General features: G+C 38.0%; 1 protein-coding gene across 1 annotated transcript in view; it reads right to left on the bottom strand.

The window, feature by feature from the left end:
* Positions 1–15080, bottom strand: part of LOC132663793 (zinc-regulated GTPase metalloprotein activator 1B) — a 51566-nt gene that overhangs the window by 10404 nt on the left and 26082 nt on the right. Inside the window, exons 7-10 of the mRNA XM_060610382.3 lie at positions 10862–10908; positions 9029–9115; positions 5943–5987; positions 808–864 (exon numbers count right to left, since the gene is read on the bottom strand). Coding sequence (XP_060466365.2) covers positions 808–864; positions 5943–5987; positions 9029–9115; positions 10862–10908 — 236 coding nt within the window. The remainder of the gene's footprint in view (positions 1–807; positions 865–5942; positions 5988–9028; positions 9116–10861; positions 10909–15080) is intronic.

Here is a 15080-nt window from a genome sequence, read left to right as displayed (position 1 = left end):
GCTGAATGGCCATCCACGGATGAACGGGTGAACAAAATGTGGTCCATACGTCTACTGGGGCATTTAGCATTAAAAAGGAAAGAAACCCTGTCACACGCTGCAACACGGATGAACGTTGAGGACTAAGTGAAATAAGCCAGTTACAGGAAGACGAACGCCATATGATTCCACTGCTTTAGGTATCTAAAGTAGTCAAATTCTTAAAAACACATCACTGAACGGTGGCGGCCAGGGGCTGTGGGGAGGGGAAAATGGAGAGCTGTCAATCCATAGTTGCAGAGTTTCAGTTTTGCACAACAATGTGAATATACTGAACACTAGTGAATTGTACACTTAAACATAATTAAGATGATTAAAAAAAAAAAGATGCCGATGTCCAGGGAAGAAAGATATGTTCCTCTCCCTTAATAAAGATTCCTCCTAGGGAAATGAACAGGAAAGTGATCCATCACTTCAGGAGAAAGGAGGAACCTGAGGGAATACCCCAAGCTAAATTTTTTTATGTATTTCATGCATTTTCTCATAGAAATAAAGTATTACATACAGTAGTTGGTATACAAATATTAGTGATTGATCTCTAAAGTTAACTACCATTTACCCTATAATTTCTACAGGAAAATGCATTACGATTTCCAACCATCCAATTGACAAAACTTTCAAGAACATCATTATTAGGAATGATCCCGTATGCCAAAGGAATGACAAGAAGCTTCAATCAAGTGTGCAACTGTATAAATCATCCCTGCGTCACAAATGAGTAGAATAAAACGAATTACAATAAAAGTGAACAAAATACAGAAAACATACCTTATTCCAGAAAGACTGTCAAAGGCATGAAGATCTAATACATTAGAGAGATCAACTCTAAAAGGAAGAAATCCAGTATAAACAGTGTGAAATTCTGTGAAATGTATTCAATTAATCAGGAAAAAAAAATCTCTAAGACTCTTGCCAAAAATGTAGACATAAAGTTTAGTCAATACATCATACTATTTTGGGAAACATGTAAAAATGACAAGCAAGGAACAAAAAGCCCGTTGTAAAAAATTTTAACAGAATTTATTCATTAAATTCAAAAAACAGTGAACAGTATAAAATCAAGGCAGAAAATTACTTGATTATTGCTTCAGTGAGCTATAGTTTCCTGTTGGTGGTTTATGTTTGTGGGTTTGACCTCTAATTGTCTTTTCCATCCTGGAAATTTATGAGCCTTTCAAATACATTTTTGCAACCCCCCCCTCCCCCCCCCCCCCCCACACAAAATCAGTTGTCGAACTGGAGCTCTTCAAAACAGCGGTTTATTACTCAAAAATGCAATGACAGAAGTGGTAACACTGCAGTACCTTACCTTTGGAATTTCTGGATTTCTTTTACTTCACTCCCCCCTCTTCCATGATATAACAGGTAATATTTTAAGAACAGGAGGAGTCAAACCTAACGTAGAAGTATTCACTCTATGCCCTGAATCTACACCCAAAGAATGTGGTTTGAGATTTCATTTCCTTCAGAACGGGGTTGCCTAGAGACGGAAACTTCCGGTTTGGTGCTCTATCTGAACAAACATTATTAACGGGAATTATTCAGAGGTTATAATTAAGTCCCATTAGGAAAGCAGTGATTCACATCAGAAGAGAGTATCATATCACAAACAGCAGCACGCGTCTTGGTTTAAATACATAAAAGTCAGTTTACAAAGACTAGTGAATGAGTTCCAATTTTTACATGAGCCTATAAAACAGCAGAGGACAGTCATTTCTCTATAATCAAAGCTACAATGAAGGAATGTTTAAGGAAAATGACAACAGTATAAATTTCAAAGTGAGACTCTAGGAATTGGCCAACCACTCATTAAGTTCTCTCGAGGAGAATGAACCTTGGTCAAACTCAAGATTTTTTAAAAAGGTGCAAACATGTAAGCCCAACCAGCTCCTGTAACGTAGGAGTGACCAGCCTTGCCTGGTTCTCACACCGTCTGCTATAGAGCCATACTTGGGGCAACAGTACTGTTGGATTATGACCACTTACCCTGGCACAGAGCAAACTCCCATCTTACTGACAGAATAATACTCCAAAGTTATATGTTAATAGACTATGACAACATTTCAAATTCTGGACACTCTAGATGAAAAGAATCAGGAAAATCATCAAGGAAAAAAGTAAATGTTCCACGAAGAAATTTCTGAATACGGACTTACTGAAGAGATCAAAGCCTTAACATTAAACATCTTTCCATTTTCACCATGACCGCTGAGCAACTATTTATATTGACAGGGGATAAATGAGTGAAGCTCTCCCCCAAATCTGTCCTCTTTATCAGGAAACAGCTTAAAGTTTGAAAGTACACCTGCCAATCCTAGGACTATCCGAATCCAGGCGCGCTGTGTGAGTACCAAAAATCAGTCTTCACGCACCAGTTTCTAAAATAAACTAGTTTCACTCTGACAGTGTTCTTGAGAAACCATGTCACACATTTACAAAGAATCCTGCTTGATACCCAGAATCCTTTGATATTTCCAAATACACAGGATCAACGCTAGACCTGTACATCTACAGAGAATAGCATCCCCACTGAGGCTGCCTCCACTGAGCCGCTGCCCTCATTCCCGCAGCAGAGCTGGGGGTGCCCAGGTGTGTGCCTCTCTTTTCTGTAGATGTGGGGGGGCTACTCGAATAAGGCTGGGGGAGCTCTGCTCTCCTGCCTCGATCAGCACTCCCTCCTTGGCAGGGGCCGTTGGGGAAATAGGGGGCACGGCAGCAGTGCTGGAAGGGAGGGGGGCAAAAAAAAAATCTATAGAGAATAAAAAACAGTACCAGTCTCTCACTTTATCTCACCAGATTCTCAATGGAGAGTAAAACAGGAAATGTCTAAGATTCCAGACTGGAGTTACCAGGGACCTGCCCCAAATGTAGTACCACCATGAAAAACAAATTCCTTCACTCATCCAATTAGAAAACTAATTTCCATGGCATGAAATATATTTAATTTCCTCCTTTAGAGATAAAAACATCAGCTATTTCCCAAACAGCAGTATAAAAAAATAAATAAAAATAGCAAGACGATTGTCATCAGTTTTAATGTGGTGGGAGGGGAACTGAGCTACGACCCCAGGGTTAGTGTTTATGGTCATCTTTTTGAAGTTCAAGGAGTCTCCTGAACAGGTGCCACCAGCCAATTCCAGATCTATGAACTGTCAAACCCATCCCATAGCTGAGTCCTGACCTCAAACTCACTATGAACCTCAACTAATCACCTTTTACCAAACCCCTGCTATCACTACCTCCCCTGGAAGCTGTTCCTCCTTCTATTTCCTTCCTTGGAGAACTGCACCATATTCAATCCTTCTCCCAGAACTTACACTGCTTTTAAAACCTTTCACTAACTCCTTGCTGCCCACAGGAAAAAGATCCAAACTATGAGTCATGGCATTCAAGACCCTTTGCGGAAAGTTCTCCTTCTCTTCAGTCACACCTCTTTTTCTCTCTGCCATACGACCATGTGCACTACTCGTTCTAAAATATTCAGGTCTCTGGAATACAACATCTTCCTTATGCCTGGAAAGCCACTGCTACTCTTGTTCATCTGGAAAATTCCTATTCACTCCTCAAGACTCAAGTCAATAATCACCTTCTCAAAATTTCCTGAGTCTTCATCAAGAAGAATTGAGTATTTGTTCCTCGATGTTCCTGTTCTCATAGGACCCTACACATTTACTAGTCCTGTTATAGTAATAATATCCAGTATATTGGTTTTTGCTTATTTCCCTCTGTCTTCCCCAAATGATCACCTACCTCAAAGGTAGTTTTTGCCTTACCCCTTCTGTAAATCCTCTACAAGCCAAGAAATGCCTACCAACTGGGAGAAAGTTCAACAGTTTGTTGAATTGATTAACTTATTATTGAACAAGTGGATTTTGGTTTTCCTCTGTTCAGTCTGCTGAAATCTCCCAGATTAAAAAAAAAGTCAGAATAAGATAAGAAGGGCACTTCTTCTGATCTTCCACTCCTACTTCTGCAGTCTACGTGGCCCATTAGAACCTCCATTTGCCTCGAAGTCAACTCAAGTCTTCCCAATAAGACAATGTTACCCAGGATTCTTATTCCTCAACTTAAATACTCAAGCAAGCCTTTTCTATATATGCACATTATTATCTTGTTATCGTCAGTTTTACTACTGTGAGCGTCTGTCAACCGCAAATGCTTGAGGGATCAAAATTTAAAAACAAAGAGACAAGCACAATAAAACAAAACTTCCAACAGTGATTTCAACTATTTTGTTAAAAACCAAATCTCTGGTTTCTAAACCGGGAAGCTCAAGTTGCTGTGCTTCCAGGAATTGGAGGAAATATTTAATGTAGGATTCGTGACCGTGGTGAGGTCTGATCTTCACTGAAAAAGATCCCAATCCAACTACAGTCCTCACAGCAGGGAAGTACTATTTCAGAAAGTCCCTAGATTCTCAGAGGCAACGGCAAACACAGGACACTGAAGAAACAGACGAAAAAAGGAGATTTTATTCATTTGTTCATTTGTCCTTTCCAAGTAACGAAATTTAATCAGCGCATGTTTCCTGCTCTATAACACGACAGAACGAATGTTAGAAATGTCATATAAACATCAAAATTGTCACACAATAAACTCTTCAAGATAAAACCTTTATGCAGGACATAAAGGTCTACAATAAAAACCAACAAAAAGAAGAATTATGCACAGCAAATCCAGGGGCCTAGAAAAAGTGATCGGAGAGGTCTGTAAATACGAACCACGTAAACGCTACTGCGCAGAAACACAGCTATTTACGGATACGGTTTTTAACAACTTGTGTCAGCTTCGTGTGGGCGTCTGTGTGTCACTCTGTAACGAAGTGAAAATTGAAGGAGAAAGAAAATGGTAAATAAAAGGCAGGAGGAAGAAGCCAGATGACTGAGGAATGGCTCTGGGACGAGTCAGACGATCAGAGCTGCTCTACGCTGGAATCTGAAATGCAGGAGGCACATTTGGTGCGCGCTCGTCTAGGCCTCCCGCTACGGGCATTCTTCTGCTACCTGTGTCGGAGGACTGGGGGCTTCTGAGAACGCATAGCGAATTAGCTCCCCGGCTGTTCGCATGCATCCAAGCAGCTGCTGCCGCTGCCTCCCGCCTCCAGTAGCCTGTCAGCACCTCTAGGCTCTGCCCCGGCAGACGGGCCTCTCCGCTGAGGCCCCTTACGCAGCTCCGAGGAGACAACGTCTGAAGGCGGGAGCGGGCTGGCGCGAGATGGCCTCAGAGCGGCGGGTTCCATCAGCTGCTTGAGCCACTCTTGCTAAAAAATGAGCTTAACGACATTTCCCCGGAAGAAATTTTCTGAAATCCTAAGAGCATTCGGTGGAACACAGAATTTAATCCACCGAAATACACTTCACAGATGTTTCAAGAACACATCTATTTTATAAAGTAATGCACATCTGTATGAACAGAATGAAAAGACAGAAGAACCTACAGGAACTGGAAATCAACATTTTAAAAAGGATGCATTAGGAACTAAAGGGTAAAGCTTCCATGTATTTTTACACGACAGATTATTTTTGCAACTGTACAAAAAACTAAGCAGTTTTTTAAAAATACTAGGCCTTTTGAGTACCTCAAACTAAGATTCCTAATAATATACCTGTACAGATTTCTATACCAGTTACTTTTTTGAGTGGTTCTAAGTGTTTTCTTCCTCATTAAGCAAAAGCGCAGTGACACAGCCTTACCATGGCTCCGTAGTCTTAGCTACAAGGAGAAGCAAACATATTAGCCAAATATGCCGAACTAATTTCATTCAAAACGTTTTGGGGCCCCATTTTTTAAAAATGCACATACATCTTTCTTATAATAGAATCAAGCATATTTATCAATTTCTTAGTAAGTACTATGAACTAACATTATTTATTGTTAATATTAGTAACAGCTTTTAAAAGTACCTTGATCTTTGTGTTTCTAAAATTTTTCCCAGTCCATTTATTGATCTGAAATAAACATAAAAATGAGGAAGAAAGGGTTAAAAAGAGTAAATGTTAAACTTTTTAAAAATCGTTAAGGCACACTGTTTCTAAAACAGGAAGTAAGCATATACGAATATATCTGGAGTGAGAAAAAAATAAAAAACAAAACTTACATTTTTTACAGTTTACTATTTATTTCTCTTTCTAATCATAAAACAGGTATATTCCACTTAGGTATTAAAACATGATACACAAAAATCTACTGCACAGCTGAAAAACCAGGGGCTACTTAGTGAATTATAAAGAGACCCTTATAAATGATTGAGAAAAATGATTCATACATAGCCAGTACTTCTAACGGTCTCAAAATGAGCGGACCAATCACGATTTTCACCGATGCTCAATTTTCCACAAGCACACGCTGTGCAAATGGCTCCACACGCGCTGGAAATCAAAACCTGGCTGCGAGGGGCTGTGACCCCAGGCCGTCCTCGGGATCCCCAGTGACGCCAAGTCACACAAGCGGGTTCGTTCACAGGCTAGTCTCTCCGGTTCCCTAACTAGAAACTCTACCCACTCCGCCGGTCCTCCCCCTTCTGATGCGACGATGATGAGGTAAGATCCCCTCGCTAAGGGAAAACGTTCAACCAAAATGCTCGCTAAGTCCCTCTCAGAGCACTGTCCACATGACCCATCTGTCTTTATCCCATCGCCTCCACTGCCCTCAGCGCTACTTGCTTAACACACGTGCCTTCTGTTCTGAGGCAGGTCTCTCTCTCTGCCATGTCACGAAGTTCTCCATCGTCTCTCTATAACCTCGTGGCCACTTCCTCTCAAATATGTCCACTTTCTTCCAACTTCCCAAACTAACGCCCCGTCAGCTGCCAGTCTGCGAGGTACAACGGAGAGTCAAAAGCCAAAAGGGCTGTAACCCACCAAAGCACTTTGTCCAAATTCTTTTCCGGGACTGCCGTACAGGGCAGGCTGGCAACAAGGCTGACGGTCAACACTGCTGATGTTAGAAACCCAGCTTTAAATAGTCAACATGGGGACAGAAAAGCCCGGTAGTAATAATCCTTCCTTTGCTGCCAAAAATGTTTGCTGCGCGATTTATGTTCTCCTTTCCAGCAAGCACAATGATGCAGAGGATTTTGAAAAGAGAAACAAATTTAGGAGACCAGTGTCAAAAGGAGTCAAGGAAGCAATCTCCATTCACTGCCTTCATCGTTCTAGACTTTTCAAAAATATCAACCACTTTTCTATTTCTTTCATAATGTTACTCACTGCAACTTGAAATTATTATGTAAACTAGGAAAAAAATCTAGACTCTGATAATAGTAGCTAACGGAGCACTTACTGTGTGTCAGGTGCTGTGCAAAGTTTTCCAACACTGTCTCATGTAACATTTAAACGAAACTTAATGAAATAGGTATTATTCCTGTTTTAGAGATGACACTTAAGAATATGGCAGGAAACAGACCAATGAGTAGAACCCAACCTGATTCCAGAGTCCATCATCTTAAACGCTATGCGTCACTACCTGCCATCCACCTGGAGGCATTATTACAGTTTTTTATAGTAAAGACTCAGAGGATATTAATATTAAAATAATATAAAATATGCAGAAAATATTAATTTCTTTCTTCTTCCATTATTTTATTTTATTTTAAAATTTTTTTAACATTTATTTATTTTTGAGACAGAGAGAGACAGAGCATGAGCAGAGGAGGGTCAGAGAGAGAGGGAGACACAGAATCCGAAACAGGTTCCAGGCTGTGAGCTGTCAGCCCAGAGCCCGATGCGGGGCTCAAACTCACGGACCTCGAGATCATGACCTGAGCCGAAGTCGGATGCCCAACTGACTGAGCCACCCAGGTGCCCCTCTTCTTCCATTATTAATCACTGCAGCCAATCTCCTCATGAGCCTTACCTTTACTGATTCCATTTATAACATACTATATGAATTGGTACTAACAGAATCAAAATCCGATCGATGTCAGCAGATTACATCCATTAAAGAGGGCTAATAATAAAAGCTACTGAAAGTCTCTTTGCACAAGGCATTTATTAGGTCCAAAAAAAAAATAATTCAAAGTCCCTGAACTCTAACCTCATTTGAAAAGTCCAAATGACTATTGGATCATTTCATACATATTTGAGTACCGTTCGCATTGTCCTATGTTGACCAACCTTGGCCACGGACACTGAAGATGTTAAGACAAACTCGAAGACAGGCATGTTTAGTTGACAGCCAAGAAGACAAAGTCAGTGAGGATTCAGGGAAATGAGACCACCTGAGTCAGACGAGACTTCATGGATAAGCAAGGGAGAAAAAAAGGGGAAACCAGGAGGACTCGAGACAATGGGTAACACTGCTTTAAAAAAAAAAAAAAAAGGAAGGGCGCCTTGGTGGCTCAGTAGGTTAAGCGGCTGACTTCAGCTCAGGTCATGATCTCGCCGTTCACGGGTTCGAGCCCCCGCATTGGGTTCTGTGCTGACAGCTCAGAGCCTGGAGCCTGCTTCGGATTCTGTGTCTGTCTCTCTTTGCCTCTCCCACTCTCATGCTCTGTCTCCCTCTCTCTCTCTGCCTCTCCCCTGTGCATGCTCTCTCTTTCTCTCAAAAATAAATTTAAAAAAACATTTAAAAAAATTAAAAAAAAAAAAAGCAAAGAAAAACAGAGACAGTGAAGGAATTCAAGGATTGGCAGAGTGACAGTGAGAACATGTAAGAGTAAAGAAAGGATCTGGCAAGATACATCCATGGGAAAGTAAATCGTCCTGAGTAAAGTCAGAACTTCATTCAGGGAAAGAGTCAAAGAGAAGACAGGAAAAGGAGGATGGAGTCAAAAGACCCTGAGTATCAGTCTATGAACTTTGAACTACACTCTGCAAACAATGGGGAGTAATTTTACATGCTACTAGTTAGGTTACAGTCAATGAGTCAATAACAATATATGATTCAAACTCAACCTGATCCTACGTATCTACAGGGCAATAGTTATAGTAAAAATATTTTGTATAGTACACTTTGGATTTGTAGGTAGTTAACACTTAAAATGTCATACCTAATGGTTGTTCTTAATTTCTTTAAATCCTCTTCTGAAATCAAGTCTGTTTTATTAATGATGATAATATCTGCCAAAGCAACTTGCCTAAATTAGCAAACAAAGAACAGATGTCAAAAGAGAAATGTTAAGAAATTGAAAACAGAAAGCCCTTTCAGATCAAATATTCGTTAAGAACTATATAGTACTCTATATAGTAACTGAATTTACTCCTAACCTATTGATCATTCTTCAAATGAATAAATGTATCCATCACTATATAAATTCAGGATTCTCATTTATTCATTCAAAAAATCTTTACTAAGTGCTCTCACATGTGACTCTGAAACTACAAATATAAGTCCCCAAAAGTATGCAATCAAGGATGATTTTCAACTCATAATTTTCTTTGTAAAGAAATGTATACAATTCAGATATTCAATATGGTAAAACATGGACAGTCTACTGACTCAAATATTCCATGTAACAGTTACCATGATTTTCAAAGAAACAGAAGACATTCACTTAACATTAACACTAAACAGTTTTTTTAAAACTACTCTTCAGGAGATACAACAGGATCCTGAGCAAATATCTTCTTCCTCATTACAAATATGTATTTTCTCTGTAAAACAGATACACAGAAATTCAAGTTAAAGAATCCCATTGGCAAAATGCTAGAGAACAAAATAGCTTACTATAATCAGAAGTAGCAGAACTGAGGATTCTTTAAACTGTCCTCAATTCTTCAGCAAGTTTTAATCACTATAATATTTTTTCCCAATTCGAGTTTCATGCTACTTGAAGACACAGCCAATTGTTTCAAAAAACATCGTCAAATTCTCAAAAATAAACTAACTTCAATTCACTGAAAAAAGCAAGTTTCAACAGTATGTACATCACAATTCCATTTTTGTTTAAGTAAGTGTTCTATGAATAAAGATTTAATGTGGACGTCTCAAAAGACAAACAGTTACAATCTTTAAATTGGAGGCCTTCTACGTTTAACTTTATTTTGGCTTTTATGACACTTCACTATTTCCTACCTGGCTTATTTACACTTGCTATAATATACATATTTTAGCAAGGAAAACGGTTACAAAAATGTTTGTTCAGTCTAACCTGAATCACACCTATACACCAAATGCAGTGTTTAGGCAGGATTACAGAACCACAGAGTACCATATTCCAAAACGACAGGGAGTGAACTGCCTGCTTGCAGTCTATTAGTGATGTCTGCCTCACCCTAGCAAATCTCAGGGAGCCCCTCTCTTAAACTCAGCAGCCCACTTAGCAGCTATGGTCTATCCCAGAGTCTTTTTCCCATTAGCGAGAATATGCTTAGGGGAGGCAACCTAATTTAAATATTTCTAGGTCTAAAGACAAGCCAATTAGGAACATACAGCTGTTTAAATAAAAAAAAGTTCTAAATGCCAATTGAAACTATTCCCATATCTGTCCCTCTGTTGTTGTTGTAAGAGTAAACATGTGACTCAGATGAATTACTATTAAAGACCGTAGTAAGTCAGCCAGCTCTTTTCTCCAAAATCATTTTCGATCCCCATGAAATTGTAAAAGAACAACAAAAACAGTTTTAAATGTTCCCTTTTCCCTAGCTCCTGTCAAAGAACTGCTGTGCCCAATACTCATTTTATGCTACAATAAAAAAAAAGCCTTAAACAAAATTTTAGTCATTAGACCATTATAAATAGTTAGCAATAATTCAATTATAGGAAAAAAGATAACAAATTTGCCTTGACTATGTTTTTATATTTCTTAGTCTGGTTTTGGTTTTCATAATAATTTTCTCTCCTCAATCAGCCAGGAATCAATATATACTTTAAATATGAATACCTAGAAGCTTCATTGATAAGGCCATCAGGTTTTTCTTCTTCTAAATGCTAAACAAAAACAAAGTTTGAAAAAAGTTACTGAGGTATAACACAAATTCTAATGTCAACACAAAGAATTTTACTTTGGCGAATCCCTTCTTGCTTCTAATGCAGACTTCAGCAAGTTCTATGACTAAATGACACAAATGCAGAATTAACTTTTCTAACTGAAAGCATTTTACTCCCCATTTGTGTTATCCTATAGTAAACCTGAGGGGGGTTCTTTTGGGAGGGGACAGGACTTAAATTTTGTTCCCCTGACATCTCCTTTTTCAAAGGAAAACCCTCCAGATTTAAATCATGTCAATAAAAACAAAGAACATTACAGTTCAAATTTTAGGCATTTTCTTTTTTATAAAACTGTTTTTGTTCTAAATAGTCTTTATTATTTATATTTTTTAAAAAAGAGATAACTACTGAAATAACACTTTCTTAAAATCTAATATACTTCCCTCCATTCCAATCCCACACCCCATCCCCCCCCGGCCGAATCATACACAATATGGGCTCAGCAGTGGGCCCTTCATATTCCCTAGAAACAAAAAAGCTGTGGGAAGGACACAGCCCCAGTTCTAGCCTAAAGACAGTTTCTCATTTACAGAAACTCACACCTGAGTGATCTGGCCCCACAGTTTAAACATCTTTTGCTGACTTCTGCAGAGTCAAGCTAGCTCAAAAAAAAATCTTTTGACCTTGACTTAGGAGCCCACCAGATAGTTTTCATCACTCTGGAAGCAGTTACTATTTTTCCATAATCCTACTTAAAACCCTAAAGGCATCAATGCCATAAGGTTCATCTCTGCAAAATGTTCTACCTTCATTATTTTAACCCTCAACAGATTCTCCTTCTCACAATAAGAAGCTGCCTGCTGAGGTCGGAAGCAATTTGATTATATTAATGTTCTTTGTATTTGAAATCAAACTTCACAAATTCTTACTTCTTTTACATAGTCTCACTCATCCTTCATAATAATCATAGAAAATGGCTATTCTACTCCTTTTATAAAAGAAGAGACTAAATTTACTACCGTCACTGTCACAGGATACCCTATTATAGGGGATATTTTTCAAAAATTGAAAACATGTTCAATAGAAGTAAACTGAACATAATTTTACAAACTTGTGAAAGCTTTTCATGTCATATGAAATCAATCTCGTATACAGATGTTACATAAATGTTAACAATCTCATAAGAGTATACTCATAAAGACCACCTAAAATTACATTCAAAATTATATTATTATCATTATTATTATTATTAAAATACTGTATCAAAAACTGTTCCTTGACAAGAGACAAAGTTTACTCTTTTTGCTAATCACTCCTGGCCTAAGGCTACTGCATCCTGTTATCACGTCCTGTAGAGAACGAGGCTGCTACCATTCCGGAAACAGCATCAGGCTCAACAATTATTTGTCGAATGAATTCTAGTTAACACTTCCTATTTGCTGACAAGGATACGTGGATGCTGTTATTTGAAATATTATATAATGTGCAGCAACAATTCCCTTTCTATTCAGCAAAATCTATTTAACAAAGGCATCTGTTTCTGAAAGATCCTGGAATAGTCTAGTTCCTTCCAAAATTTGAAATGTTTTTCAAAATATTGTAGTGTTGACCTTTTAGAAGATTTACATATGAGCTTGGGGCTATATGGCTGTAAGCTGGTGGGATATAAAAAAAGATATGGCAGGAAAATGACGAGATTTTGTTTTCGAATTTCCATACCTAAACAGAACCAACAGTGGTTTCTCAAAGTTACCCGGGTTTTTAATGCATTTACTTCTCCAAAAGATTAGAAATCTACACTCAAAGCTAAGTAACATTTTACTACCTTCTGGCAGCCAAGAAGTTATCAAATACAATAACACATTAAAATCCCCCAAATACATACAGGCCAATATATACAACTCTGTTACGAATAAGACATGTAATCCTCACAAATAATTACAGAAAAAGAGATAGAAGCCCTGTCCTATGCCTATGTGAACTCAAACGTGAAGAAATAATAAATGCACGTTAACATTTATTTTCTCAAGGTACCAGCCCAACATTTCCCCTATGCAACTTCCTACCTTCCCAAGTCAAACTTTGCAAAAATGCTAAAACAGTGTCTGTTATTCAAAAGGATATTCTCCAATACCGGCCCTTCAGTCGGATGACTTCCATTTATAGAGTTAAAAAATGGGAATTTTGATATTCTAGTCTACCTGTACAGGCAAAGAAGGAAAATATTTGTAAAAGATTTTTTCAAAAATTTTATAATGTGTGTGTGTGTGTGTGTATCTGTTTGAATGTATGTATACACAACCCCAAAGGATTCCTCATGTCTGCTTAGAGACTATGGCTTTTGCTTATATATTTAAAAAGATAAAAACGATTTGGGTACTAATTAATCTAACACACCCAAAAATTTAGGCTTCAGCCCTCCAACTTAGCATATGGGAAGACAGAAGGAAACCCTCTGAGATCACCATTGTAGACACTATTTCAATAAGGGCCACAGAATGTCCTTCTCTGCAGAAATAGAAACAAGCTGGACCAAAAGAGAGAAAGACAGGGGGAAAACGCTGTTGTTGACCAAAGTGGAAATAAAGCTGGTGTCAAAGATGTCACATGACATTTAGGAAAAGCAGCGGCAGCCATCTCTTTCCAGTGGACTGATTATAGATCTAACACTATCTCAGCTTTTAAAAAATGATTATTGCATAATGTCAGTCTATTTATTTTTCCAGTCTTTTCCAAGCCCAACTGTTTTCTGACTCAATTGTTTCAACAGCTAGTGCAATATAACAGAAGAGCCAAAAAGAAACCTCTCGCTTGACCTTTTCTGTGTAACTTCATTCATTGATTCTATTGCATTAAATGCTGTCACGTTTGTAGAACTGAGAAGAACAATGTTGGTAGCCCCAGTGTCAAGTCCTGAGAATAGAGAGCTGTCATTTGAAGTTGTCCAATTCTTTGCCCATGATTAAAAAATGAATATTTCAGATCAATGGGTGACAATCCCATTAGAGTGATAGCCCATGATATCAATTACCGCTTCAGTTTCAATTTGGCTGCCTGGCCACAGGGTACCATTTCTCAGCTTTACTTGTGATGGGCTGGCTCTGTGAAGCATGACACCTTAAATTGCTGCCCATTATCCAAGTGTCATTACTTGTACTGCCTCAGAATTCTCTGAATCACAAGCAGCTACTGAGGTCAAGCTTTGCAACCGGAGGAATTGGACAAGTGGGCAAATTCTTTATATAAAAGAAAAGTTATTTATCTGGCATCTGACTTAGAAAATCTAAAGTTTCCATTATCCTGACAGTATGTCAGTTTTGTGTAGGTATATTGATTTAATAATTTAAGAGGTTTTATCAAGGTGGCAGGAGGTTAAACGTTTACTGTGTTTGCATTATTCAGAATGTTGCTTTGTTTATTTGGCCTCAATTCAGCTGATAATGGATTCTTTTTAAGTCCTCTGCACATCTAAATATACAGATAAAAGTATTCTTATAGTCATAAATATATGGAGTTTTATTCTGGGTATGACACTTTAAGTCTATCAAAAATAAAATAAAAAATAAAATATCTTAAGCTGCTATACCAATTTATCTGAAATTTGGTAACTAAGGTACATAAAAGATGAATTCAAACATGACTAGAATAAACATTTAGAATAAAGAATTTGATTTCTTTTGCTTCCTCCATAGACATTTTGTTAGAAAAATCCTTATTTCGGAATAGATGGAATTTTTCTGAGTAAAATTGTAATATTCAGAATGTTTCTTTGATTCTTAAGACTATTAATCAATTTGGGCTTAAAATCTACAAAGAAATGATCTCCCAAACATCTCAAAATAGGGTCCAATATATTGTGGAGAATACAAAATGGACTTGAATTTTTAAATATTACATTAAACTTCTAAAAAATGATTACTTCGGGTGCTATCCATATTCCCACATCGGGACCAGGAGAAGGACAATTTCATTGTATTTTGCCTTTAGCAGTATTTCACTTGGAAAGTTGAGAAATACTGTTTTATTTTATGTAACATGTTCTACAAATCCAACCAGCTGCATTTGATGACTTGAAGCCCACTTAAATGCATGTGAGGAACTTGGTAGTTAGGAAAACTTCACGGGAAGATGCCGTGTAAAGGAGTTTCTGTTCATGACACCTATGGATAAAC

Source organism: Panthera onca, chromosome D4, assembly GCF_046562875.1.
Source record: "Panthera onca isolate mPanOnc1 chromosome D4, mPanOnc1 haplotype 2, whole genome shotgun sequence".
In the NCBI taxonomy this organism is placed as follows: domain Eukaryota; kingdom Metazoa; phylum Chordata; class Mammalia; order Carnivora; family Felidae; genus Panthera; species Panthera onca.
Note: the sequence above shows the minus strand (reverse complement) of the source record. Positions and strands in the feature narration are given on the sequence as shown.